General features: G+C 53.5%; 9 protein-coding genes across 9 annotated transcripts; 7 read left to right on the forward strand and 2 right to left on the reverse strand.

Moving 5' to 3' along the window:
• Window positions 1-670: 670 nt before the first annotated feature.
• On the forward strand, window positions 671-3805 carry BO80DRAFT_497263 (FAD-linked oxidoreductase; the record flags this gene model as incomplete). The annotated part of the gene is made up of 4 exons (XM_025724067.1): window positions 671-702; window positions 736-1263; window positions 1316-2144; window positions 2777-3805. 4 exons carry the CDS (start codon window positions 671-673, stop codon window positions 3803-3805), a joined length of 2418 nt encoding a protein of 805 aa, XP_025570447.1.
• A 213-nt stretch (window positions 3806-4018) lies between these two features.
• BO80DRAFT_429367 (Zn(II)2Cys6 transcription factor) lies at window positions 4019-7301 on the forward strand. Its single transcript, XM_025720450.1, has 7 exons — window positions 4019-4378; window positions 4463-4597; window positions 4665-4933; window positions 4999-5084; window positions 5134-5768; window positions 5820-5990; window positions 6036-7301. The coding sequence occupies exons 1-7, from the start codon at window positions 4290-4292 to the stop codon at window positions 7054-7056; spliced, it is 2406 nt and encodes an 801-aa protein (XP_025570448.1). The 5' UTR covers window positions 4019-4289; the 3' UTR covers window positions 7057-7301.
• On the reverse strand, window positions 7229-8769 carry BO80DRAFT_392572 (BUD22 family protein). The gene is made up of 2 exons (XM_025717224.1): window positions 8439-8769; window positions 7229-8342 (listed from the first exon to the last, which is right to left on the reverse strand). Exons 1-2 carry the CDS (start codon window positions 8697-8699, stop codon window positions 7260-7262), a joined length of 1344 nt encoding a protein of 447 aa, XP_025570449.1. The 5' UTR covers window positions 8700-8769; the 3' UTR covers window positions 7229-7259.
• Window positions 8770-9357: 588 nt separating this feature from the next.
• Window positions 9358-10331, reverse strand: BO80DRAFT_367158 (complex I 30 kDa subunit family protein; the record flags this gene model as incomplete). Its single annotated transcript, XM_025716276.1, has 3 exons — window positions 9358-9408; window positions 9492-10141; window positions 10199-10331. The coding sequence occupies 3 exons, from the start codon at window positions 10329-10331 to the stop codon at window positions 9358-9360; spliced, it is 834 nt and encodes a 277-aa protein (XP_025570450.1).
• Window positions 10332-10895: 564 nt separating this feature from the next.
• On the forward strand, window positions 10896-13816 carry BO80DRAFT_367247 (CCR4-NOT core ubiquitin-protein ligase subunit MOT2; the record flags this gene model as incomplete). Its single annotated transcript, XM_025716281.1, has 5 exons — window positions 10896-10948; window positions 11030-11096; window positions 11188-11303; window positions 11378-11746; window positions 11806-13816. 5 exons carry the CDS (start codon window positions 10896-10898, stop codon window positions 13814-13816), a joined length of 2616 nt encoding a protein of 871 aa, XP_025570451.1.
• A 205-nt stretch (window positions 13817-14021) lies between these two features.
• On the forward strand, window positions 14022-14696 carry BO80DRAFT_242698 (uncharacterized protein). Its single transcript, XM_025714567.1, has 2 exons — window positions 14022-14374; window positions 14463-14696. Exons 1-2 carry the CDS (start codon window positions 14227-14229, stop codon window positions 14636-14638), a joined length of 324 nt encoding a protein of 107 aa, XP_025570452.1. The 5' UTR covers window positions 14022-14226; the 3' UTR covers window positions 14639-14696.
• A 3558-nt stretch (window positions 14697-18254) lies between these two features.
• BO80DRAFT_468863 (oxidase ustYa family protein) lies at window positions 18255-19567 on the forward strand (the record flags this gene model as incomplete). Its single annotated transcript, XM_025722961.1, has 5 exons — window positions 18255-18735; window positions 18796-18835; window positions 18899-18939; window positions 18993-19126; window positions 19178-19567. The coding sequence occupies exons 1-5, from the start codon at window positions 18486-18488 to the stop codon at window positions 19565-19567; spliced, it is 855 nt and encodes a 284-aa protein (XP_025570453.1). The 5' UTR covers window positions 18255-18485.
• Window positions 19568-20036: 469 nt separating this feature from the next.
• BO80DRAFT_242790 (beta-mannosidase mndA) lies at window positions 20037-23418 on the forward strand. Its single transcript, XM_025714568.1, has 4 exons — window positions 20037-20439; window positions 20510-20639; window positions 20691-20917; window positions 20973-23418. The coding sequence occupies exons 1-4, from the start codon at window positions 20256-20258 to the stop codon at window positions 23270-23272; spliced, it is 2841 nt and encodes a 946-aa protein (XP_025570454.1). The 5' UTR covers window positions 20037-20255; the 3' UTR covers window positions 23273-23418.
• Window positions 23419-24003: 585 nt separating this feature from the next.
• On the forward strand, window positions 24004-26015 carry BO80DRAFT_497269 (putative MFS sugar transporter). Its single transcript, XM_025724068.1, has 8 exons — window positions 24004-24120; window positions 24166-24411; window positions 24460-24549; window positions 24604-24777; window positions 24874-25013; window positions 25063-25254; window positions 25309-25403; window positions 25468-26015. Exons 1-8 carry the CDS (start codon window positions 24018-24020, stop codon window positions 25862-25864), a joined length of 1437 nt encoding a protein of 478 aa, XP_025570455.1. The 5' UTR covers window positions 24004-24017; the 3' UTR covers window positions 25865-26015.
• The last annotated feature ends 220 nt before the right edge of the window (window positions 26016-26235 follow it).

Consider the following 26235-nt stretch of genomic DNA (forward strand, 5'->3'; position numbering starts at 1 on the left):
GCCAGATCGATAGCGCGGAGCCGGACAGGACATGCTGACTGAGAAGAACAGAGACAAAGGCACGGTTCCTCGCACGGGACTGCCGGTTCTCTTGTCTTGATCGTTTTTTGCCAGGGACCAGGCAGTAGTCAAGGATCAGTCAACACCCTGTATCTCCAAATTACAGTTTGGACGCCATCCCAGTCCCGGTTGCCTGGTAGCTCAGGCGAAGCGTACAGTAGCGGGCGATCAAGTGTAGATCGACATTGTACATGAGTGGTACATGCTGCTGAGCAGGTCAGCTGCTACTGGGTTTAAACTTGGCAACCTTCAACTGGAAAGGCAATAGCGCCACCGGCATAGTTAATCTCCATTCCATTATCTAACGTCACGGGACAGTCACCCAGAGCTCCTCCCAAGAGAGAAAAGTCCCGACCGACCGGCTTCGAGGCCAGGCCTGCCCGGTTTCCACCGGCTCCGGCCATCCCCATCCATCCTCCACTCTCCATATAGCCAACCCATCGTGATGCATTTTATACCTCGACACAGTCCCTTCCTCTGTCTTCTCACGGAGGTGCTTGTTTGTACTGTCTCTACGTGAATCCGTTCCTTGTCTACACTCCACGGAGATTCTCTTTAGCCGTCCTTGTCTCCACGATCTATCTCCTTTCGCTACTATCTCACTATCACCATGAAGGCCGCCCGCCGTCCGATGCGGGCGCTGTCGAGCGCTCCCTCCTCATACTCCTCGGCCAGATACGTCAGTCGCACCAGCAACCCCAAATCCTCGGCCGCTGCCTCTACCCCTGCATCCACCCGCAGCCTCATTCAGCAGGCTACCACGTCATCGAAGGAAGCTGCTTCAGGATCCCCGCTGGCCAAACTCCCCATCTCCTCGGTCTTGCGGTCGTTGGTGATCTTGTCCGTGTCGTCCTCGACTCTTCTCCTGAAGCCATGCATCTTTGCTCTCTCGACCCTCGCTCACCCCAAGACCCCCGTCTTGGACGTGGCCAAGAACCCTCTCTTGAACGCGCTCGTCAAGCACACTTTGTACAAGCAGTTCAACGCTGGTGAGAACAAGCTCGAGGTTCAGCGGTCGATCCAGGCCATCAAACAACTGGGTTACCGCGGTGTTTTGCTGGGCTATGCCCGCGAAGTCCTGGTGGGTGAGAGCGATGTCGATTTCCGCGACGAGAAGGCCGCGCAGGCTGAGATCCAGACGTGGCTGGATGGAACCCTGCAGACGGTGGATATGGCCCAGGAAGGCGACTTTGTGGCCCTGAAGTATGTTTCTGCTGCTTTGATCTTGAGTTAGAATATCCACTAACAGCCATAGGTTCACTGGTATGGGAACTCAGGTTCTCCACTACTTGCAGCAACAGGCTGCCCCCTCGGAGTTTATGGACAACGCCATCACCAAAGTCTGCGACTTGGCCATCTCGCGCAATGTGCGACTCCTTGTTGATGCAGAGGAACAGGCTGTGCAGCCTGGAATTGAGGGATGGGCCTTGAAGTACCAGAAGTACTGCAATGCGAAGACCCCCGGTAGCGCTATTTTCTACAACACCTACCAGGCTTATCTCCGCTCGACGCCGGCGACCATTGCCAAGCACCTTGAGGTCGCTCGCCAGGAAGGCTACACCCTCGGTGTCAAGCTCGTCCGCGGTGCCTACCTTAAGACTGAACCGCGTCATCTGATCTGGGCTGAGAAGGAGGAGACTGACGCATGCTACGACGGCGTCGTCGAGGCCCTCCTGACCCGCCGCTACAACTCGATGCTGAAGTCGGCCTCTGAGGAGCACAAGACCGAACTTCCCCCTGTGAACGTCATCATCGCCACTCACAACCGGGACTCCGTCCGCAAGGCCCACGCTATCCGTCTCCAGCAGGCTGCTCGGGCAGAGAGCCACGGGGTTGACCTCAGCTACGCTCAACTCCAGGGCATGGCCGACGAGGTCAGCTGCGAGCTCTTGCAAGGCTTCCCGAACACCGACTCTTCGTCCCTTCAGGAATCGCCGAACGTGTACAAGCTGCTGACCTGGGGTACCGTCAAGGAATGCATGGGCTTCTTGATGAGACGCGCCGTGGAGAACACCGAGGCTGTTGGCCGTACCAAGCAGTCGCAGGAGGCCATGCTTGGGGAGCTTAGGCGCCGTGTCCGCCGGGTGTTTGGGTTGGGCAACTGATTCTACTATGATACCTTTGTCTTGCGTTCTTTTCTGGGGGGGGTTCTTGATATCATCGGGCACTTGCATCTCGGTCGGAAGACTGATTCTCTGAGCGTCTGCTTGCATCTAGATGGCGTTAGCAATTTGGGGTTGGCGCATTAATGATAACGACTTTCACACTATTCGGTGTTCCAGTGCTTCTGCGTAGATGGCCTAGGCTAAGGCACGTAGCGTGTGGCGGTAATGTCAAGGGAGACACCCGCCCCTCGATACCCCGCGTTTCCTATCCTCTTCAACCTCCGATCGCGACACTGGGCGATTTCAATTCCAGGTGCCTCCTGATAGCAACTAGGCCATTCGGTCAATTCCCCCTGCCTAGCGTCTCCGATCCGATCCGGGCATTGTCCGCAGGTGAGCCTATCTCCGACATCGCTCCTCGTCACCTGGCGGTCCTTAAAGCTGCTGCGTCTTGACATCGATTTAACGAATGCCAGGGTTGTCCATCGCCTTCCCACATTGCTTCTTCATTTCAAACCCTTTGGCACGCAAGCAGCCCCTGAGTCCCATATCAACATCTATCTAAACCCCTCCGTTTATAATTCATCACTACGATGCGTCTTCTACCCGAGCCCGCAGTCGCCCAAATCCTGCGACAGCTGACCCCGACCCAGTGCCATGGCTTCCTCGATGCCTTCTGTGAAGCTCTGACTACCGTCTCATCTCAGTCCAGATCTTCTGAACAGGAGCGACTCATCCATCAACCCCTCCGCAGCACCATCACCACCAAGGAGCAGAACTTGTCTCTCTTCATGCCCGTTTCCAACACCATCAGCACCGGCATTAAAATTGTGACCGCGTCCCAGGCAAACGGAATCATTGGCGTGATCAACATCTTCTCTCCAGAAGGGAAGCTGCAAGGTCTCCTCAGCGCAGCGGAGATCACAGCCTTCCGCACCGCCTTGGCCGTCATGTCGCTGTTCCTACGCTGCGCATCCATCCCCAAGGAACACATCTTGATCTTCGGCTCTGGAAGACAAGCCGAGTGGCATGCGCGACTCGCACTCCTCCTTGCTCCCGAGCAGATCAAGAATATTACTATCATTAGCCGAGGTCGTCGGCGAATGGCAGAGCTTGAGAGAGATGTGATCGCCGATCTACGTTCCAGTCATCCTAACGTGACCTTTTCTACGTTGGTGAAAGAAGATACGCCAGATTATGAGGAGGTGCTTCGAACCGAGCTGACTTCGTGCGACGTGATCTTTAGTTGTACGCCTGCGACAGAGCCCAACTTCCCGTCCACGTATCTCCACCCGTTCAAGCCGCGGTTTATCTCGCTTATCGGCTCGTACAAGCCGCATATGCGGGAGATAGACACCGAGACCCTTCTCTCGGGCGGGGGGAAGATCTACGTGGATTCGAAGGAGGCGTGCTTGGAGGAGTCTGGAGAGCTAATCCTGGCGGAGGTGAAAGAGGATCAATTGGTGGAAATTGGGGAGCTGTTTGGGGAAATGGACAAGGAACAGCCGGTTAACGTGCCGGATGGCCGGAATGTGGTGTTCAAGTGCGTGGGAATGGGCATCATGGATTTGGTGATCGGGAATAAGCTGTTGGAGGTTGGACAGGAGCGGGGCATTGGGATGGAGGTGGATGGTTTCTAAATCTAGTGGATAGGTAGTACCTCGTAGAAGATCGATCGATCCTGTTGGTGGTTACTGTGGTGATCTATACCGGCCCTTTCTGTGATGGTGGGCGACAAAGTCACGAACCCATGCATGCAGGGCTGAAGGGCCCGTCACGCGAGCACGGCCAGGCCCTGCAAAAAGACCGTGACTGAGCCAGCCAGTGCCACCGAATCGTACCTTTGCATTAGTTCCAACTTTCCACCAGCTGGCCGGCAACCCCGATCGCCCATGGGTCCGGGTGGTGGTGATCGGCCTCTGCCTCCTCGTGCCGCTCCTGATCTTATCAGTGGGACGTGGAAAGTGGAAAGGGAGGATCGCCTGCGTTGCAACTCGGGGAAATTTTCTCGACTCCGCAACCACCAACTCCTGGTCGAACCCTCTCCACTCCTCCTCCGGATGCCCTCGCCATAATCCTACAATGCGCCTGCCTCTCCATCGGCCTCCCTGATCTCAAACTGCCATGGATGTGGGCCCAACCACCCCTGCTGGTCTAGGCCAGCAGAAACGACCCCGCGTTTCGGACGAAAACCGCAAACGAGCCGTGCGAGCGTAAGCCTGCCTCTCTCCCTGATTCTCCCCTCGAAACCCGGCCAGAATGGCTTGCGATTTGGGACATTGGTACTGACTGCTCAGCTGCGATGGCTGTCGCCGCGTCAAGGAGAAATGCGAAGGAGGTGTGCCCTGTCGCCGGTGTCTCCGGTATCGCCGGCAATGCATCTTCACTCACCCCGATCATGCGGAGAAACTCGCCCGATCGTCGTCTATCCCGTAAGTCGACATGCGCCATCAACCGTATAACGTGTGACGGATGGGGGGCTTATACGTGATGGTTTAGACTGCTGGAACGGACGGCCGCCCTCAGTCGACATGATCTGGCCGAGGCGGAACGTGTCCGGTACATGGAACGCATTATTCAACACTATGTCCCTAATATCTCGTTCGACATCCATTCTCTCCGGAAGATGGCGGAGGAGCTGACACATAAACATCGTCCTTCGGGTGCTACGGAAAGCTCCTCGTTGCAGTTGGATGGGGAGGATCTGGAGGACCTGGCTATCGATGATGAAGACTTTACCATTAAGGCTTTGCCGGATAATACCACCCGTGCGCTTCTGCTCCTCTCTGGTTTTGTTTCACTCTTCGGGACTATCGAACTAACATGACTGCAGAATACTCTGGAGAATTCTCCTACCTGAATTTCTCCATGAAAATCAGACAGAAGATCGATGAATGGATGCAGACTGCAGCTCCGGAGGTAACGGCAGTCTGAATAGCCTCAGTTGATTTGTTGCTGACCGGTATAGGCCTCAACCGAAACAGAGCCGTTCGAAGAACGATGGCGAGCAACACAACTGCAGTCCGGCTCGACTTTGGTGTCGACATCTGTCACCTGTCTTCCTCCTCGCTTTGTGGCCGACTTCCTGGTCCAGATCTTCTTCAAATACGCCCAGACAAACAACTTCTATGTGGAAGAGGACTGGCTGCGCGACAAGCTCAACACCTGTTATACCGATCCTTCGAGTCTTTCTTCTAAGGATGCCGGCTCTGTCTGCGCCATTCTGATGGTCCTGGCCGTCGGAACCCAGTTTGCGCACATGGAATCATCGATCCCCGTCAATCGTCTCTCCTCCAACTCGGCATTCGACGATGATCATCACTTCTCCGAGGACGACGTCGGTCTCACGTTCTACCAATTCGCATCCAAGCTGCTTCCAGATATCATCGCCACCGCGTCCGTTCGAAGCGTGCAGGCCTGTCTACTGATCGGAACCTATCTGCTGCCGCTTGATACCTCGGGGCTCTGCTACACGTACTTTGGTCTGGCACTGAAGATGGCAATTCAGAATGGCATGCACCGGAAATATACTGGCGAAGGACTATCACCTCGTATGATCGAGACTCGGAATCGTGTGTTCTGGACTGCGTACACGATAGAAAAGTAAGTTTTGGACAACGATCTTTCGCTCTGTACGATGCTTACGATCTCTAGGCGCGTCAGCATCCTTCATGGAAGACCAGTATCCTTGTTAGATGCGGATGTGGATGCCCCATTTCCTACTGACTTTCCCGGCTTGACACCATCGGGACACGTTTCGAACGATACAAACATGGTGACACTTATCAAATTGACCCTCAAACTTGGAGAAGTTGCGAATGAAATGTGGGTTCTCTTGAAGTAAGCTAGGAACTCTGCTAACGCCAGTAGATCTATTCTTCGCAAGTCGCGAAAGAACCAACAACAGGATTGTCTGGAAAGGCTATTGAATCTGCGAAAGAACCTAGTAGACTGGTGGGCTACGCTGCCTGAAGAAACCAACTGCAGAGACCTCAACCCGGCAGGGCCACTTTTCCGATCCAATGTGCATCTAAAGCTCGACTATTGTTTGACTCGCATCTTCCTTGGGCGGCCGTTTCTCTTCAGCAGCATGAGAGCAGTCAGCCTCACGACGATTACTGGCGCTCCGCTGAAGACGCCGTCGGGCCTTGCTAAAAATCGGTCGACGTTGGTCACCGATTGTGTGGAAGCTGCTCTAGAGATCATCGATCTGTGTCGGCTGCTTCGCGACGAGCCCGGTCTCGCCCGCGCGTCGTTTACCGAGTTTAGCTCATGCCGTGCTGCTCTGCTCGTCATTCTGGCCCAAAGTTTAACCAAACGCACCGAGCGACTGCGCGAAGCCTTGGACAAGGGCATGGCGCTGATCAAGATCATGTCCATGGGTGTCGGCTCTGCCCGGGCGGCAGTGAGCGTCATTGAGACCCTCGAGCGGGCGATTCGCCGTCTCGAAGAGTACAGTCAGACTCAACCCCAAGGCAGTACCGGTGTCATCGAATCGGCATACGATCGCTTCAAGAACTGGGAGATGTTATGGAAGACCGGGCCAATCTCCCCCGAAATTGTACCTTTCCAAGAGCAGTTTCATCACCCGAGTAACAACGGACTTCCCCCAGTTATCACCCCGATGACTGGTGCATCCACCGCAAACGACCAGGTGGATGCAGACGTGGCCAGCGCGAGTATTCCCGACTCATCTGAATTTTCCGTTTCGCACCCTCTATCGCACATGCCGCATTTTGGGCTTGACCACTTTGTTTCCAATCTGCCTCAAGAGCTGGGCGAGTTCACCGCCATCCCGTGCTTCGAGACCGATGGCCAGCAAACGCTATCGGGGGAGATGAAGCCCGGGTGCTCGGACACGTCGCGATGGATGAACTTTATGAATGATTAATGGTATTCAGGTCTAGTAAGTACTCGTGATTTCAGCGTTTCGGTTTGACTTTCGCATGTATCTGTTCATACGTTATCTGTGCCCTGGATCCGTTTCATGATACCTAGACAGTATATATTCGATTTACCAGCGAGAATGGCAAGTTTGTGTTGGAAGCTTTGGAATCGTCATGATATCTATAAGTACATACAAAAACTGGATATCTAGTCAAACACCACCTTCTTACCCTGGAACGCAGCCGTATTCTTCTGCTCCTTGGCCTTCTTCGCCGCCTCCCAGGACGGATGCAGCGGCTTATTATCCTGGGGCTTCGCAGGCGGACCACGCTGAGGACGTCCATTCTGTTGCTGAGGCCTGCCCCAGCCTTGGTTTCCGCCTCGTCCCCAACGGTCTCCGCCGTCCGTCGCACCCCGACGCGCATCCCAGCCATTATCCCGGCCTCGCTTCCCCTTGTCTTGCTTGATGTGGTTGGCTCCGGAGCCGTACTTCTTCTCCCACAACGCCCGACGCGCCTGCTGGCCCATGCGGTTCTTCCGCTTGGGGGGCTCGTTCGTTTCCACGTCTTCCGCTTCGGATTCAGAGCCGGACCAGTAGCCGCCCATCGTCAGGGATGGTAGGAACGTCGTGCTCGTGGCGGGGGTCGAGGAGGCTTTCTTGCTACCTTTGGCCTTCTTGGAGGGTGGAGAGTCGGATTGTTCGGGTGAGGGAGATCGGGAGATTGAGATATCCGAGTGTACTCCCCGCTGCTCGGCTTCGTCGTCATCGCTGCCGCTGATATCGCGGTCTTCTTCTCTTCCTTCCTCGCCATCTTCATCCTCCGACCCGGATGCAAGTCGTGCATCGAACTGCGCAAAGTCAATGCTGTCCGCATCTGCATCATCCATATCGACATCCTCCTCATCTCCACTGTTCCCCGCTTCAGGCTCAACCGATACCGTCGCACGCTTCGACCCAGCCTCACTATCCTTCTTCTCTTTCTTCTCTTTCGTCTTTCCCCCCTTCTCCGCATCCTTCGTCTTGGCCCCCTTATCCTCCTTCAGAACAGGCTTCGCCTCCACCCCCAACAACTTCCGAATCCCATCCATAATCCCCGGAAAGACATTCTTCACCGGCGTCGACTTATACAACCGCGCCGTCACATTCGCCTCGGCCGGACTCTTTGGCCCCTCCGCCGAGATCTTCTTCTTTTCCTTGAATCTGATAAACACCGGCGACTCGGCGATCCGTTTCGTCTTGACGAGTTGTCGAAAGAGGTAATTCTCTGCGACTTTTACCGGGTCGAGTGTCTACCCCAAACTCATATTAGCCATTATCCCAAACCACAACCCACCAACATCCCACCCAGCAAAAATAAAAAAGAAATTAAAAAAAAAAAGACAAACCTTCGTAACCTCCACCTCCTCCGCCAACCGTCCTAACGTCCCCTCCTTGCCCCCCTCCGCCGTCTTCGCCGTCTTTTCCCGCCGACTGAGCTTCTGACGCTCAAACCCCCGCGCCACCTTCAGCGCCTTGGATAATGTAATCACGCCATATTCGAATTGTTGGAACAGTCGGGTCGTTTGTAGTGAGAATGCCCGGTCTTCGGGTGTGCGGTTGCGATGGGATGAGGACTCGCTGAAGTCGGAGAAATTGCGTTTGGGCATTTTTTTTTTCTTTTTGGTCGCTTGTTTCGGGGTGGGGTTTGGGGCTTTGTTAATGTGATTTATTGTGTGTCTTCTTGAGTTGTGATGCAAGTTCGGGGTGGGTTATTGCGACGAGATCATGCAAAGATGCAGACGTGGTAGGTTGGTCTAGGCGTAGAAATGTACTCCGTAGATTGATAACTCAATCGGCTTGGACTTTTTTTCCCGTCGCTGGTTGTCGGGGTTAAGACTTTGGGCCGGTCGGGCGGTCGGTCGCGCCAAGAAGTTTCCATTTAGCATTTTGCCCGTTTCGGGCGTCTTATTTTGGGGGCGTGGTTATTGGTCGGTTTGGGGGGTGGTGCGGATCGGTAGAAAACTACATCATCGTGTTCAGATTCATGGGGTCGGAGATGGTGGGTTGGGGTGCTTGGTTTTGGCAATGGGATATTTGTGCAATTGGTTTAATGGAATACTTTAAGGGTGATAGGTATGGTTCTAGGAGGGTGATGGGAAGGATATAAAATTTCATAAATAATCTACGACGGAGATATATCAGATAAATGACTGCTAACCTAAAGACAGCTTTACATTCGTTAGACACAATCCAGTTAACGTCAACTTCGAATAGACGGTATGTACATACAGAACCAGCAAGGAAAGAAAATACGATTACATCTCTCTATTTCTTTTCCTCTTCCTTTGGCTCCGGCTTGGGGGTGGGTAGTTTGAACTGTTTCGGTTAGCATCAATATTTGACGATAGCAATGGGCCATGGACAAGGGCATGGCAATGGCATGGGATGGATGTACGTACCGACTCAGGAGTCTTATCGTTACCCGGACCAACAGGCTCCCAGGCAGCGGTACCGCCCTCGAAGTTCCGGAACGCCTGCGTAAGCTCAAGAGGCTCAATGATGATCCGCTTCTTCTCCTCACAATAACGCAGCTCCGTGTATCCAGTCAAGGGGAAGTCCTTGCGCAACGGGTGGCCGTCGAATCCGTAATCGGTCATGATACGGCGCAGATCCGGGTGTCCGGTGAAGAACACACCGTACATATCGTAGACCTCACGCTCGTACCACAACGCACCCTCGAACAGACCCGTCACGGAGGGAACAGGGCTGGCCTCGTCGGCGTAGGTCTTGACACGGATACGCGAGTTGTAGCGCACGCTCAGCATGTTGTAGACGACCTCAAAGCGCTGGTCGCGGGTCGGGAAGTCGACGCCGGTGATGTCGGAGATCTGGGTGTATTCGGCCGCGGTGTGATATTTCAGGAAGGTCATGGTGGGGATGAGGCCAGAGGGAGGGACGTAGATGCAGAGCTCGTCCTTCCAGACGGAGAACTGCTGGACGTGCTTGGGGAGACAGGACATGATGTACTGGCCGTACTTGTGCAGACTGTCTGCCTTGTCCTGGTACTTGTCGGCGGGGTTGACGACGGGGGCGCGGAGAGGGCCCGAGGCTGTGAATTGGGTCAGCTAGGAACTGAAGTGGTCCAGTCCGGTGGCCATTGACGTACGGGGACGCTGGGCCTGGCGCATGTTAGGAACATGCTCCGAGATGGGCGCGGTCGACGCCTTGGAGGCCTGCAGTGCGGTCGAGGAGAAGGCACGGGCGGCGGGGGCCAGGGAGCGGCCAGATCCCAGGCGCATCAGGACGCGAGCAGAGGCCATGGTGACGGGGCAATGGCGGGATGCGAGGCGACGGAGGAGGTGGAGGGAGGGGGAGAGCAGCGGAGGTTCCCTCCAGGGAGCTTTTGCCGGGTCCAGGCGAAGTTGTCGCCGTCACGTGAGAGCAACCATTGGGCGGGCGGCTAGATGACATAAGCGGCGCTGTCACTCTGCCTCAGGCTGTCAAGCTGGGTACCAAACAGTGCAAACCCGCGCAAACCCCATCAATCAAAGCTTCACTTCTCTTTCTCTTCGCCTCCAACTCTCCCTCTTCCTTTACGTCTGTGTCCCTCCCTGCTTCCTTCTTTTCGTTCTCCTCCCCTTACCCCACGTTGTCGATCTGCCCTCCTCCTCACCCGCCTCGGACTGTTCTCTCGTCCCTTTCGGTTCTTCCGCCCCCTAGAACAGAGACCTTTTTGCCGCTTTTCCTTTCGCCCTCTTCCCCCTCCCCCCTTCCGCCCGGGTTCGGTTGATGGGTGTTTAGTATTGGACTGTGATCGCCGTCTCTCGCCCCTGTTGTACAGTTGCACAGCTTCGTCGGACATTATGTCAAATCGCCAACAGATTGATTCCGTCATCGACGATGACGACGAGTTCTGGTGCGTCCGCTCTCAACTTTTCGTTCCCGTCGGGTTGACTTTGTGACTTGTTCGTTGGGCTGACACCTCCGGCTTCTTTAGCCCCCTCTGCATCGAAGAATTCGATCTATCCGACAAGAACTTTAAGCCTTGCCCCTGTGGGTACCAGGTACGTCTCTCTCGTCCTTGCGAACCGGCGGCCGATCGGGAGATCGCTCGCGTAGTATGCGATCTGGACCGTCGCTAACACTTCCGACCAGATTTGTCAATTCTGCTACAACAATATCAAAACCCATAGTGAGGAAGGCCGGTGCCCCAACTGTAGACGGGTCTATGATGAGAGCACCATCCAATACAAGGTTCCTGATGCCGACGAGTATGTGATCCCTCGCACTCGTTCTGACTGTCCCTTCCCGCGTCTTGGCGCTAACATCGCATCCCACAAATTAGGTTCAAAGCGGACCTGGCATTAAAACATCGGAAGGCCGCCGCCGCCAAGAAGAAGGAGGCCGAAAGACGCGAAATTGAGGCTTCTAGTCGGAAGAACCTCGCCGGTGTTAGGGTCGTACAGAAGAACCTTGTCTACGTGATCGGCCTCAACCCCACAATACGTGACGAGAACCAGCTCCTGATGACTTTGCGCGGTCGAGACTACTTCGGTCAGTATGGAGACATTGAGAAGATTGTCGTGAGCAAGGCCAAGCCTGGTGGCAACCCGAACCAGGGCATCGGCGTCTACGTCACGTACGCCAGGAAGGCCGACGCAGCAACGTGCATAACCGCGGTTGATGGGTCGGCCAACGGGGACCGAGTGCTACGGTAGGTCTTATTGGAGACTTGTGCGTTCATTTAGTAACGCCGCATACTAACTGCTGTAGTGCACAATACGGTACGACGAAATACTGTTCTTCCTTCCTCCGCAACGAACAATGTCATAATCGGAATTGTACCTTCCTGCACGAAACGGGCGAGGATAGCGACAGCTACAGCCGACAGGATCTTTCGTCAATGAACACCTTGTCGAGTCAACGCATCAACGGTCCTCCCAGCGGTCCTACCCACTCGGTTCCCCCGCACGTCGCTCGGTCATCTGCTCAACCGCTCTCGTCACCGATGCGCCGTCAACCTAGTAGGGATGATGCTGCTGGCAGCCGACCACCTGACGGATCCGCCCTTCCATCGTCGGCAAGCTGGGCGAATAAGGACGCTGTGCTCAGCCGGACAAGACGCGCAAGCTTGACTGGCAGCCAAGCATCGCAAAGCCCCCGGCCTGCCATGGCGACGGTTGCGCCAACTATAGACGAAGCGAAGCGCGCAGAAAAACAGGAACGCGCCCAGGCTCAGGCTCAGGCACAACTTCAAGCCCAGCTTCAGGCCCAGGCCCAGGCTCAAGCTCAAGCTCAAGCCCAAGCTCAAGCCCAAGCACAGGCACAAGCCCAAGCACAGGCACAAGCACAAGCACAGGCACAAGCTGAAGCTGAGGCTCAGGCTTCCCCTGAGGCACGCTCTTCACCGCCTCGTTCCCCTCCTAGCCCACCTGCTCCTGTTGTTCAGACGCCGCCCAAGCCGGAGACACCTTTATTGGATAACCTGGTCAAGGCTGTCAACTCCCCGGACTTCAAGTTCGTCTTCTCGGCGGCTGGTCTGCCCGCGGAAGAAGTTGCTCTTATCGAGAACCACCCCTCGTTTATCGATCCCTACGGTGGTGTGAAGCGCCGGGCTATGCGTGAGAAGGCGGAGCAGGAACGTGTGAGACGCGAACAGGAGTTGTTGCAGTCCGCTGCAGCGGAAGAGGAGAGCCGTGAGAGTGGAAGCTTGCAGTTGGGCGGTGAGCCGGATGACGCGATGCCACCCAGAGGCCGCAGCGGCCGTGAATCTCATGGTGCCATTCAGCCTCCCTCCCAGCAAGGTACGACGACAAACTCGGTTGTTGGGTCTCCTGTTTCCGCCACAAGCCACCAGTTCCAGCAACTTAATCTGGCCGGTCGCAGCTTAACCCCCTTGCAGCAGCAGCAGTTGCTTCTCTTGAAGTCTGCCAACAACCAACAGGCAGGCCTAGTTGATCAGTTGCAGGGTGGGCTCAACAACGCTGCCCTCGACCAGGCGGCGCAGGTCCGTCAAGGTCTACTACAGACTCAGATGGCTCAGTTGAACGCTCTCCAGGCGCAAAATCGGCAGAACTCCAGGTTTTCTTTTGCCAATGAGGCCAACACCAAGAACCTCCCTAATGTCAGGATGTTGAGCCAACAGGCCTCCCTGATGCAATCTGGTACTCCCAATCCGCTCGCAGCGCCTAGTCCTCAGCATGCGCTGGCCGGCAACTACTTCACCAGTGGCGTGCAGGGTCCACCCCCCGGGTTGAAGACGGCCGGCACTCCGCCTATCAGCGGAGGCGGTATGTTCGCACAGGGTCACGGTTTTACTACGAACGCCAATCTCGGGTTGGGTGCCAACCTCGGAAAGCAAGAAGCCAATCCAGAGTTGATGCGTGAGCTGCTGAGAGGTCGCAGTGGCGCAAATGCCGGTGGTTTGCAGGGTCAAGAGGCCGCTAAGCGTGAGTTCATGTTTCCTTTCCTCCAGCAACACCAAACCCCCCCTCCCCTGACTCCTGCGAATGGCCTTCTCAGCTCTTTCTATGGCACTCAAGCGGGGAATTTCTCCGATTCTGGGCCACAGAAGCAGAAGAAGAAGGGGAAGAAGCACAGACACGCTAACACTTCCTCCGGTGGAGGCGGTGTAGTAGATCTTGCGGACCCGAGCATCCTGCAGGCGAGGATGCACCAGGTCGGTGCGAATGCTGCTGCTGCTGGGCAAGCGCTGTACGGGAGTCAGGGTCAAGGTGGGTACAATCAGGCCATGATGTATGGCAGCGGCTTCAACCGCTGGTGATTGATTTTCCCCCCTCTCTCATAATTCATTAATAACCCCTTTGCCCTTCCATTCTATCTTTGTTGTTATGATGACTACCCTTTTGCATCGTGTTTCTCTCTGTGTCTTTTCTGCCTCCCTTTTTTATTTTGATGACATGATATCATATTTCTCTAGATGGGCGCGGGATATGATTCTTATGTTTCAGTCTTCCGGATTCATTGATTCGATGTTGAAAACTTTGCGACATATTTCCACTCTGCAACGAAGCATTAAGCAAACGGCTCTTGAAAAAACAAGAATACGGGCTAGGCGTGCCTTGGGCGTTATTCTCATGGACTGTTAATCGTTTTTTTGTTTTTATTGTTCACTTCCTTCTGTTTCTCATTCTTCCTTTATTCCTTATTTTTTTGTCTCCGGCTTCCGTGTGGATGGGAGGCGTCATTGCACTTGATGGGCACCATGTGTCTTCTCTGTCCACTGCGGTTTGGTGGCTGTCGTATACTTTGTTCTTTTGCATCCAAGCTGGGTTGATCTATCAGCATCTTGGTGGCCCATTCGGTCTGGTCATGGCTTTATGTACGTTAACCTCCCTGCCCTGGCGTTCGATAAACACGAGCAGGGCCCTCTATGCGAAACCAATTTCTCACAATTATTGTTCATATAGACAATATGCCTTGTGTGTCCGTCTGGTTGGCTCGGCCGGGACCTTTGTGTAATTTAGATGCCTGCCCGTCCGTACCGTGTTTGCTGTTTGGGAGTCGATTGGCGCCCCCTGTCTGCGTTTTCTTCTTGTTCTCCTTGTGTCACCTCACTCATGGTTTGGCGTCCTCCAGAAGCTAACAGTGCATCTAGTGGATGAAGATTTCCCTCCTCTTGGAGCGCAACCCAAAGACAAGCGCCCTGTCGACAGCTTTGGCTATCTGGTGCGCTCGCATTTCTCCAGTGAATCGCAAGGCTCAGCTCGTGCTGGAACACCCACCTTGCCGCCGGGCCTCCCTCTGCCCCATGCTCATCCCGCGTCCGCCTTGTTCCACAGCCCGCTCAACCCATCCAGTCCCACCTCGTCGGTGTCCGTGCCTCCGGGTCTCAATCCGCCTTTCCCTAGACTCGGAACACCAGGGCATGGGTTCCAGGGGAGTGCCTCTCGCCAGCCCTCCCCCGTGTCGAAGGAGACGCCCGAGAATGCTCCAACATCCAGCCGTATCAAGAACGTTTCGGAAATTTCACTCGGCTCTCCTGTGCCCAAGTCGGCCAGCAAGGCTCGGTCTCAGCAGAAGGGTGAATTAACCGTTGCATCTGACAAGAAGAATGACCCATCAAAGGCCAGTGATAACGATAAAGCTTCAGCGACCACTGCTAAGGCTAAGCCCATGAAACTGGAACTTCCCTTGGGCACCTCCCAACCCCAATCTCAGGATGCGGCAAAGGCAGAGGCGTCGACACACGCTCTCCACGGCCCAGCCGCTACCTCAACCATTGGGTCTCGTCCAAATACCCCTTTGACCGGCATCTCACGGGTCTCGGATTCGTCTGCGCCCCGTCAACCCAGGGTTCTTCGAGTGGTCGACACGCCGAAGACTGAAACTCCGCCGCCCCCTTCTGCCACTCACTCCGTTGCTTCCCTGGCAGCCGCGCAGAAAACACGTTCGAGAAGGCCAAGCATCTCCTCGTTAAGTAGGCCAGACACTCCAGGGGACTTCGGATCGGAGGCCGATCTCTATACTTCCGCGTCGGTTTCCCGGGCCAACTCCCCTCCAGCTTCGTCCCGGATCGGCTCCGCGCCTGTCCGAGCGTTGACCAAGAGCCAAGCCAAGAAGGAACGGAGACAGAAGGCTAAGGAGGCCGAAGCCAAGAAACACGAGGTCGCCGCGGTTGTTGAAGAGCCAGTGCAGGCGCCGATCATTGGAAGGAAGCGGAAGACCAAGAAAGCGCCGACCAGCTCGACTGACTCGCCGGCTCCGACTACCGAAAGCGTTGCCGATTCCGGGAAATCCGCCAGTGCTGTTGGCTCCGATAGCAACGACAAAGCCGATCAGCGGGTGGAAGCAGCCAGAAAGAACAAGTCCAAGGAGAAAACGTCGAAGGATCAGAAGACCGCCCCCACTGAAGAGAAGATCCCTGCAGATCAGAAGACTCCTGCGGAGGCCTGGCGTTCTAAAAACACCGTGGAGCAGCTGATGAAGGATGCAGAATCTAGCGGTGTCCCGGTCAAAGAGCTGTTCTCTGAGCGCACGTCTCCGTTGCAGATGCTCCTGGCTCGGCTTCACAAGTCTGGTGATCTGGACCTCAACAACCACCCCCTGTTCAACCCATCCAACCTGAATCAGCGTTTTGACATGAAGTGCAACGCGGATGATTACGATATCCTCAAACAACCCATTGAGTTGACTGAGGACCACCGCAAAGCACTACTGCGGGGAGAAGCCATTCGTGTCAATTCCGACTCCAACATGTTGAAAGACCGATGCCTGATCAGTCCTCGTGGTTGTGTCCTTCACCATCTGTCGCCCGAGGAAGAAGACCGCTACCTGGCGCTTGAGAAGAACATCGCCTGGGCAATTGATACCTTCCAGGAGTACTCCAGTGTTCCCATCACCGAGCCGGATGTGACCAACCGTGGCGGTGGTCTCGACGCCCTGTTCGCGACACCCGAGAACTTCAACATTTGCTGGGTCGACGAGACATCTACCGGTCTCACCTCTGCCTCACCCACTGCCGGCTTGACTGGGTCGGACGCGGGCGGCTCATCAACCATCCCTGCTCCTCCTAATGTTCTCTCGGCAATGGAAGCGGACAGCACTCGCAGCCACAACTGGGCCATTGCCAACACGGCCGAACTTGTGAATGCCACGGCTACCTCAGTGCGGTCTTTTGCGGCCGCCACCGCCAAGCACATGCTAGGCGCCGCCGGGGTAGTCATGGGCAGTATTCCTGACCTGGACGATGTGGTCGGAATGACCAATGAGGAGCTGCGCTCATTCGCGGTCAAGTCCCAGAAGGATCTCGAGAGCTCGCGCAAAGAACTCGATACCATTGACAAGAAACTCAACGCCCTGGTGAAGCGCAACCGCAAGCTTGCGCAGCAGGCTTTGGCGACGACTGTCGAAGGATGACAGTCAAGTCATCTTCGCCGTTTGTATCATGACATGTATTCTAAACCCTGTCTTCTTTTCTCATCGCGTTTCCCATCTTACTCGTGTTTCTCGGATGGCCTGTTTACTATTACCCTGTATCTGTACACATGAGCTGCGCGTTTTTCACTGCATGGAGTTGTGGGAGGAATTACTAAAGGTCTCGTCTCGTTCCGGGCATGCTTAGATCGGTTTAGACTAGCAATAAATTTTAACGTAATATGCACATGAGTCATTTGCCATATTTCCTTCCATAACATACCAGATGGAATTGTAGTACATATCAGAACATTATCGATATGAGGCAAGTAATTCCAGTAGATTCCTTTGGCATCATGAGTCCAGTTTTACCAAGCCGAAAGATACGTAGCACTAGTATATATTTCCCACTACCCGACCCTCACCACAGTTACTAGAATGCCAATAGTATGGGAGAGACAGAGGAAGCACACTACTAGAATCACTGCATGGCTCCTCACAGGATACTTTTCATTCAAGGTTCGACTCTTAAGACAGATTGGGTGGTGATAGAGTGTTTCCTCGATACAATGAACATGGTTTTAAGCGCTCTTGGCTTCCTCCAGGCCCTCGGCGTATGTGAAGCCAACGAAGCCGTCATAGGCTTCGTCACGGGCGGCGACATCGTTAACTGCCATCGGACTCTTTAGCACGGATACTGATCGACAACTTCTAAACACTCCCTCTTAGGAGTGGGAGCTGCCATAGCCAGCAGGCTGGCAGAGAGCATGATAGCAAATTTCTTGAACAACATTGTGCTGGCTAGAAGGTATCCGACAATAGGCTTGTATGAAGAGTTGAGACGCGTTGTATGCTTCTGTCAGTTATGGCAGGTAACTCCATGTCATTATTTATATGTTTATCATCAGCAATTGCCGAGGAGCATCTTGATTTTCTCACTCAAGGTATCCCCCGGGCTCCGGCGGGATGGCCGACTGGCATGGTCGATAGGATCCTTATCAGGTTGCGGCTGTGCTGTACGGAGTAGACCAACCTGATCAAGACCTCAATTGTGTTGAGCATGTCGGCATGTAAGGCTTGAGGGGTACCGTTAGTGGTGTGATGGATGCCGCTCAGGATCAAGGATGTAACCAAGCTTCCCGCTAAGTTATAGTGATATTGGTTCAATTTGCCTATCGGATTCTTCCCCAATATCTATAGAGCCCGTGTGCCAGCGATGTCAGCCGGTCTGCTTACCCTCGAAGGATCGGGTGGATATCTAAGGTCACTTATTGCGTTCCACAGTCACGGTTAGAATCGCTTTGTAAGGAATACGCAACAAGCAGGCTTTTACCATCCCGACTAAAAATCTCACGAGAGATTCTAGGGAAGGGGCTGATCTCCATTGTAGCGAGCGACCAAATCATATCTTGGTAGAAATAGACTGAGTATATCCTGACATTGTTCGGTGACAGGCGTGCGATACGCCCCGCTTCTGACAATAAAGGGACACGGCGAGTTTCCCGAATCCTTCTTAGACAGGCGGCTTTTTCTTATGCCTGTGTTTCCTGCTTACACTCAACTTCAAACTGCCAGTGATGGAGCTGGGCAAATACATGAAAGTGTCGAAATTGGAGACTGGCAGAGACAGTGAGGAAGATGGCTCTGATCTCGAAGGACTTCTCCATCCCCAAGACGGTGCAGTTTCACGACCGACGAAAGCCCGAAGATGGAATCTGTCAACAGTTCTCCATTGGATAGCACATGGCATAACAATCATCCTCATTCTCGGATTGTATGTTCGTTCAGATCGCCAGACACAGAAACGCACGCCACTATCAATATACTGTAAGATGCCTTCGTATATATCTCGTTGGTGTTAGAAACATAGCCTGACATGGATTCCAGCACCTTTGGTAGAAGCCGTTGGGGACGCCTCTCGGATTGAGTGAGTTTGCAAATCTTTTCGAACGTCCAGGTAGGAGACCAGGCTGATGCACTATCCATCTAGAACTTTCAAGGGAACCTTTTGGGAGAACAGCCCATATCATGGTAGGACCCGACCTGTTATCGAAAGTCAATGCATCTTATCCAGCATATGTTAGGTCCTCCAACGGACGAGGTGATGGCTGCATGGAAGCATATCGCTCATATTCCCCTTCTGAATCTTACAGCGGAGGAGATATCGCGAATGGGGCATTCTCTCGACTCAGTCCAATACCCCCCAGAACGCGGCGGAGTAAGTGTGTGATCCTACCTTTTCTGCACCGTTGCTGAGATTTCTTGTTAGGGATACGTTGCCCAGTTTGAAGCGATCCATCAATTGCACTGCTTGCATTCCCTCTGGCAGGACCACCAGTACCAGAAGCACCCTGAGATGTTCCCCGACCTCACCGAGTCAATCCACGCATTTCCCGACGTGTCTGAAGAGCATTATGAGCATTGTGTGAATATGCTGCGACAGCGATTGATGTGTACGCCCGACCCCAACTTCGTCACCTGGCGTTGGGTGGAAGGCATCACGGGTCCCTATGCCGACTTCAATATCCCGCATGTCTGCCAGGACTATGAAGCGTTGCTCGAGTGGGGGCAAAGCCGTGCGGTTGATGCGGAGGTGATTCGGGATTTCTATTCCTTGGTTGCACCTGCGGATGCAGTGGTTTTATCGCATGCGCCTTGAGTGGATTGTATCAGAATCCAAAATGTGGATAAAAGAAGGGGAAGAAGCAGAACAAAAGGAAGGGAAGAGGGTCGGAGACGCTTGGACGGCCTGAGGGCTGCCAGCCATGTGACCGGGCTCGTCCCTCCATCTTTCATTTTGTCTTTCACCCTCATCGTCCCCTCCTTCTCTTCAGTTTCTCTCCTCTGTGCCGTCATGTCAGCCCATTCAATGAATGCTTATATGTTCCAAATGCCCATGACAACAATCGACTCCAGCCAAGATGTAAATCCCGATCTACCCCTCCTCTGTCGGGGTTGCGTCTCCGACCTGCAGATCAGAAAATGATCGGCCCACTGTGCAACCTATGCTAGGATGCTTGCCTCGAATTTAACCGACTCACCCTCTCCGCTTCCTCGCATGCAGTGAGAACGAATTTCCTTTCTTCATGGCCTGATTCTTGCTGAATAACTGGCAGCATAGCATATCTTCCTGCCCCTTTCGTCACGGCCGGCACGGAGTTCCCGTCCTGGCATTCTGCATCCCTGCCTTCGGAGGTGGTGAGTCGCGGTTTTACTTCGGTCGGGCCAATTCCGACTCTGGTTCCTACGACAGGGTTATTAGCCGTCCAAGGTCCCCCATCAAGACGGACTGTTCGGAATTGTTCGTCTGAGGCCTTTCGACCTGCCCCTGCTCTCAGCAGCACACCATGCACGTCCGATTCGACATAGCGACGGCCCTACTGGCATCAATTCTTCCCGTTACTTTGGGCCAGCATATTCGAGACCTACGCAGCGAGCATTGGTCTCTCAGTAGCCGGGCCTTGAATCAAACAGTCTCTGCGCAATTTCCATCCCAGGTTCACCTGGATCTATTGGAGGCGGGGGTAATAGGTGAGTGCCTTTGAAGATTGACACCACTCAAGCTATGCATACCTAACAGTCATAACAGACGACCCGTAAGTGAGATCATGTCCGACAGCGAGAATCGTGTGCGCTAAACATATGTGGAGGTACCATGGGTTGAATGATTTTAATCTTCGCTGGATTGCGGATGCCAACTGGACTTATACCAGTCAACCAATCCAGGACCTGTAAGTGACCTAAGTATTAGAGATACTAGTTATCTGCTCTAAGAAGGTTAGCCTTGATGATTTCGACTCGACTTGGCTCGTGTTTGATGGACTCGACACATTCGCCACAATCTCGTTTTGTGGGCAGCTGATTGCGTCCACCGACAACCAGTTTCGCCAGTACGCATTTGATGTAACGACAACTCTGAGATCCTGCAAGGGAGATCCTGTTCTCAGTATCAACTTTGGCAGTGCGCCGAACATTGTCGACGCAATCGCTCAGGATCCAGACTCACAAAGTTGGTTTTGGAAGTGGAAATATGCCGTAGACGCCTCATGCTGACGATCCAATAGAATGGCCCCCAAACGTCCAAATCACCTACGAGTACCCAAACCGCTGGTTTATGCGCAAGGAACAATCTGACTTTGGATGGGATTGGGGTCCAGCGTTTGCCCCCGCCGGTCCCTGGAAACCTGCATATATCGTTCAGCTTAAGAAAGCGGAAGGTGTCTATGTCCTAAATACCGATCTGGACATTTATAGAAAGGGACAAATCAACTATCTCCCACCAGACCAGAGTCAACCCTGGGTTGTCAACGCTAGCATCGATTACCTGGGCTCCCTGCCTGATAGCCCAACCATGTCAATCGAAGTGAGAGACGTTCAATCTGGTGCGGTTCTTACTTCATGTACTTTGGACAATGTCACTGTGTCCGGCAGCTCCATAACAGGTGTTACCGTTCTCGAGGGGCTGACTCCGAAACTGTGGTGGCCGCAAGGCCTCGGGGATCAGAATCTCTACAATGTAAGCATTACTGTTACCGACGAAGAAAAGCACTCCGTGGCCCACGTCACCAAAAGAACGGGTTTCCGCACCATCTTTCTCAATCAGCGCAATATCACCGAGGCCCAGCGCGCACAAGGAATTGCTCCCGGGGCGAACTGGCACTTCGAAGTCAACGGTCATGAATTCTACGCCAAGGGGTCCAACCTCATCCCGCCAGACAGCTTCTGGACCAGGGTCACCGAGGAAAAGATGTCTCGATTATTTGACGCGGTCGTGGTTGGAAATCAGAATATGCTCCGGGTCTGGTCTTCCGGCGCGTATCTCCATGATTTCATCTATGATCTGGCCGACGAAAAGGGCATTTTGCTGTGGAGCGAGTTCCAGTTCAGTGACGCTTTATATCCTTCCGACAACGCCTTCCTGGAGAACGTCGCCACTGAAATAGTGTACAATGTTCGAAGAGTGAACCACCATCCATCCCTGGCATTGTGGGCCGGTGGAAATGAAATCGAAGTTCTGATGCTCCCGCTTGTCAAAGCAGCAGATCCAGCCTCATATTCCTGGTACGTCGGCGAATACGAGAAGATGTACATCAGTCTCTTCCTGCCCTTAGTTTACGAGAATACCCGCTCGACCTCGTACTCTCCCAGTAGTACGACCGAAGGCTACTTATATGTCAACCTCTCTGCGCCCGTTCCCATGGCTGAACGTTACGACAACACCACTTCTGGCTCCTACTATGGTGACACCGACCACTACAACTACGATACCAGCGTAGCCTTCGACTACGGTTCCTACCCTGTCGGCCGCTTCGCCAACGAATTCGGTTTCCACAGCATGCCCAGCCTTCAGACCTGGCAACAAGCCGTCGAACCCAAGGACCTCTACTTCAACAGCAGTGTCGTCATGCTCCGCAACCACCACAATCCCGCTGGCAGCCTCTCGACGGACAATTATACCAACTCTGCCGTTGGGATGGGCCAAATGACGATGGGTGTGGAAAGCTACTATCCCATCCCGAGCAAATCAGACCCCGTCGCCAACTTCAGCGCCTGGTGCCATGCCACCCAACTCTTCCAAGCAGACATGTACAAAACCCAAATCCAGTTCTACCGTCGCGGAAGTGGCAAGCCCGAGCGCCAGCTTGGATCCCTGTACTGGCAGTTGGAGGATATATGGCAAGCACCTTCATGGGCAGGACTTGAGTATGGTGGCAGATGGAAGGTTCTACACCACGTTGCAAGGGATGTCTATCAGCCTGTTATCGTCTCGCCATTCTGGAACTACACTACAGGCTCTCTAGAGATTTATGTCACGTCCGACCTATGGAGCCCTGCAGCGGGAATTGTGAACCTGACCTGGCTGGATCTGTCCGGCCATCCTATTGCAGGTAATGTCGGGACGCCAGAATCTGTCCCCTTCACTGTGGGGGCGCTCAATACAACTCGGATATACGGAGCAAATGTTGAGAGCCTGGGCCTTCCGGATACCAAGGACGCCATTCTCATACTCTCACTCTCAGCCCACGGACGTCTTCCGAACTCGGCCCAGACAATCTCATTCTCCCACGAGGATCACTTTACTCCGGCATTCCCCAAGGACCTAGCTATTGTCGATCCCGGCCTGAAGGTGGAGTACAACAACAAGTCGCAAAGCTTTGCGGTGGAAGCTACCTCCGGTGTTTCCTTGTACACCTGGCTGGACTACCCTACTGGAGTGGTGGGATACTTTGAAGAGAACTCCTTTGTGTTAGCACCCGGCGAGAAGAAGCAGATAGGGTTCACAGTCCTGGAAGACACTACAAATGGTGCGTGGGTACGCAATGTGACTGTTCAGAGTCTATGGGATCAGAAAGTTCGGGATTGATCCACCAACCCCAATAGAAAGCATGTAAATGACAGGCATAACAATCTGACTGCCCTTGGCTTTTGACTATCGAGAACCTTTCCATCCAAATATTTCACTATCCCTCTCACCGGCGCAACATAATCCCGGTCCTCCCCAAAACGCATCCTCATAACCATTCCGGTAGCGCTTCCTCGGCGACACCTCCAGCATATCCTTCCACACCTAAAACCCCTTCTCTCCTGCGAAGTCCTGCATCATGCAATGAAGTCAACATACCTCCTCTCTTTCCCATCATCGAACCCATACTAGCTAGAGCGCTGGATCAAAGGGTGTATGAACCGCATTCGCTGGGAGTGAAGTTGATTGTGAGATCACATAAATTAGTTCCAGCAGCCAGTATACCAGCATACTTTTGCTATTCCGTTTAATGCAGCACATGCAGCAACCGAGCGGGAAAGTCCAACTCGACCAGACCATCGGATCGAGGCTTAGCTGACAACGTGCATCCTCCTGCATCGGCAGATTAATCATTGGGTCATGTCCCTCATGAATCAGGGATTGTCCAACAATCAAGGGACTAGTTGAAGATCAACCCTTGCAGAATGCAGAAAGGCAAACGTGACATTCGTCCAAGTTCATCCCCTAGCATGCGCTCAGCTTTAACAGCAAGCGCCACGCAATAGTGCAAACATGATTCATCCGTCTATACGTGCTGCTTCTTTGCTTGCCATTTGACCCTCCTGATTGAGGGACATTATTCTCCATGGGCTATACAACGCTCTGGAAGCGGCTTTCTCCGCGACAGCTCAACCTATCCATCCAGATCTTTTCCATTCTAGCTATTTTCTTCGAGGGGTATGATCAGGGTGTTATGGGGGGCGTGAATGCCGCTCCTTGATATGTTACTGAAGTGGGCATAGGGCGGGATGATGGAACGGTGACGGATACCACGCATGAAGGCGGGATTGTTAGCATCCATTACCTGGGATGCATTTTTGGGTGCTTTGCTGGTGACTGGCTGGCGGATCGAATGGGTCGGATCAATGGCTTGCTTGTTGGAGCTTTGTTTGCTCTTTTTGGGGGCGCTCTGCAGGCTGCCGCGCAGAGATCGGATTTCATGCTGGTTGCTAGGATAGTGACCGGTGTTGGTACAGGAGGTATGTTTGAGACAACGGGCTTGTGATTCAATGCTTATGGATGTGTAGCTCTGACTGGCATCACCCCCGTGCTGGTGGCTGAGACTTCTGCGGCCAATCATCGAGGGGGGTCTCTGGGGTATATCTTCATTGCAAACTGTATGTAACCGGACTCGACCACTGCCCATGATGTATTTGGCTAATAAAACCTAGATCTGGGGATCTCGGTTGCCTATTGGTTATCGTTTGGCCTGGCGTTCGTCAATCACGGTGACTCGGACATCCGATGGCGGTTTTTGCTGGCGTTTCAATGCATTCCTGCCATATTCCTCATTCTGGCTATCAAGGTTCTGCCAGATAGTCCGCGCTATCTGGCATCTATTGGACGTCATGATGAGGCACGCGAGCTTCTATACCGCATAAGGAGCCATATCGATAACTAAGACACCGTTGATCGGGAATACTTCGAAATTGTCAGCACAGTGCGACACAGCAAGCCAAGTTCTCCCATTGCATTCGTAAAGATCCTCTGTGGCAAAGGGGGATGGCCGGGCTCCAGTCTTGGACGACGGGCATGGCTGTGTCTCTTTCTTCAGATCATGGCATCCTGGACTGGAATCACAGTAGGCCTTCGCCCCCTTGTACACGTTACCACTGATAGTAATCTACTAGGCGATAACTGCGTACTCACCCGTACTCCTCTGCCAAGCCGGCTATAGCGAGATCAAACAGAACGGTCTTGCCGGGGGTCTAAATACCATTGGGATCATAGGCACTATTGTCAGTGCACAGATTGTTGATCGTCTGGGACGACGAATTTGCCTTAAGTTGGGCTCTGCAATACTATTCACAGTTGAGCTAGTTGTAAGCTCCTTCACACCTGTGTCCTTAGAGTTGTGCTAATCCATGATCTTGCAGGCCGGGGCTGTGTATGAAGCCTCGCTTCATCACCCCGACAAAGCAGCCCAGTATGCTCCTAGAGCGGTTGCCATGCTCTTTCTTTTCAATCTAGGGTACGTTAGCCATGTCTCCCAAGCAGACCCCTATCCCGTTGCCATCCACTCACCCAACCCCCAGATACGCATCCACCTGGGGCACCGTCGCCTTTCTCATCCCAGCAGAAATCTTCCCTTCAGATCTCCGAGCCCAAGGAAACGGATTCGGTATCACCGGCTGGGCCATCGGCGTCGGCATGACAACTCTCGTCAACCCTATCATGTTCAACAATCTCCAAAGTCGGAGTTACTTCTTGCTTGCGGGGTTGAATCTCCTATGGATTCCCGTGGTGTATCTCTTCTACCCAGAGACTTGTAATCGGTCGCTTGAGTCTATTGAGGCTTTGTTCTCGACGACTAGTCCGTTTTCTTGGGATATGGAGGAAGCGTATCGTCTGCGTGGGGATGTGCTTGTCGATCGGGTTGAGGCTGGGGTTGTGAATGGGGATGCGTCGAAGGGAGCAGAAATTCAGAATTAGTGTGCATCGGACCCTATACTGCATTGCTTATTGGGAGAGTGATAGACGAAGAAGAGTTCAGGCATACTGGGCTGAACTCTCTCCACACCACTATCTAGGCCGATTGATTCATGTTCTCCAGAATTGTTTTACCCTTGCTCCATGAGTTCGGTATTATATTCGTTCTTTGATTTTGAAGGGGTATGCGAAGGCAATTATTGTATATTCTTTTCCCCGGGTTCTAGAACCTCACACAATGAAAAGGGAAGCGAGAGAAGATAAGAATATGGCAAAGAGATGTAAAGAGCGTATGCGGATTCGTTCCTGGATGGGATTCTGTTTACTGGACCAAGCTCCCACTATCTGGCAGTAATAACCACCGTAGGCTACTA

The sequence above is a fragment of the Aspergillus ibericus genome, assembly GCF_003184845.1.
Source record: "Aspergillus ibericus CBS 121593 unplaced genomic scaffold BO80scaffold_62, whole genome shotgun sequence".
Taxonomy (NCBI): Eukaryota; Fungi; Ascomycota; class Eurotiomycetes; order Eurotiales; family Aspergillaceae; genus Aspergillus; species Aspergillus ibericus.

Excerpts from the sequence above, each read along its gene's own strand:
- BO80DRAFT_242698 (XM_025714567.1), top strand. The coding sequence starts at position 14,227 with ATGGGAGGCGTCATTGCACTTGATGGGCACCATGTGTCTTCTCTGTCC. Across the intron at positions 14,375-14,462 it reads CGGTCTGGTCATGGCTTTAT|ACAATATGCCTTGTGTGTCC; the intron begins GTACGTTAACCT and ends TTGTTCATATAG.
- BO80DRAFT_497269 (XM_025724068.1), top strand. The coding sequence starts at position 24,018 with ATGGGCTATACAACGCTCTGGAAGCGGCTTTCTCCGCGACAGCTCAAC. Across the intron at positions 24,121-24,165 it reads CTTCGAGGGGTATGATCAGG|TGGGCATAGGGCGGGATGAT; the intron begins GTGTTATGGGGG and ends ATGTTACTGAAG. Across the intron at positions 24,778-24,873 it reads CTATCTGGCATCTATTGGAC|TGCGACACAGCAAGCCAAGT; the intron begins GTCATGATGAGG and ends TTGTCAGCACAG.
- BO80DRAFT_392572 (XM_025717224.1), bottom strand. The coding sequence starts at position 8,699 with ATGCCCAAACGCAATTTCTCCGACTTCAGCGAGTCCTCATCCCATCGC. Across the intron at positions 8,343-8,438 it reads AGGAGGTGGAGGTTACGAAG|ACACTCGACCCGGTAAAAGT; the intron begins GTTTGTCTTTTT and ends AGTTTGGGGTAG.
- BO80DRAFT_429367 (XM_025720450.1), top strand. The coding sequence starts at position 4,290 with ATGGATGTGGGCCCAACCACCCCTGCTGGTCTAGGCCAGCAGAAACGA. Across the intron at positions 4,379-4,462 it reads CGCAAACGAGCCGTGCGAGC|CTGCGATGGCTGTCGCCGCG; the intron begins GTAAGCCTGCCT and ends CTGACTGCTCAG. Across the intron at positions 5,085-5,133 it reads TGCAGACTGCAGCTCCGGAG|GCCTCAACCGAAACAGAGCC; the intron begins GTAACGGCAGTC and ends TGACCGGTATAG.
- BO80DRAFT_242790 (XM_025714568.1), top strand. The coding sequence starts at position 20,256 with ATGCACGTCCGATTCGACATAGCGACGGCCCTACTGGCATCAATTCTT. Across the intron at positions 20,440-20,509 it reads ATTGGAGGCGGGGGTAATAG|TGAGATCATGTCCGACAGCG; the intron begins GTGAGTGCCTTT and ends ACGACCCGTAAG. Across the intron at positions 20,640-20,690 it reads AGTCAACCAATCCAGGACCT|CCTTGATGATTTCGACTCGA; the intron begins GTAAGTGACCTA and ends TAAGAAGGTTAG.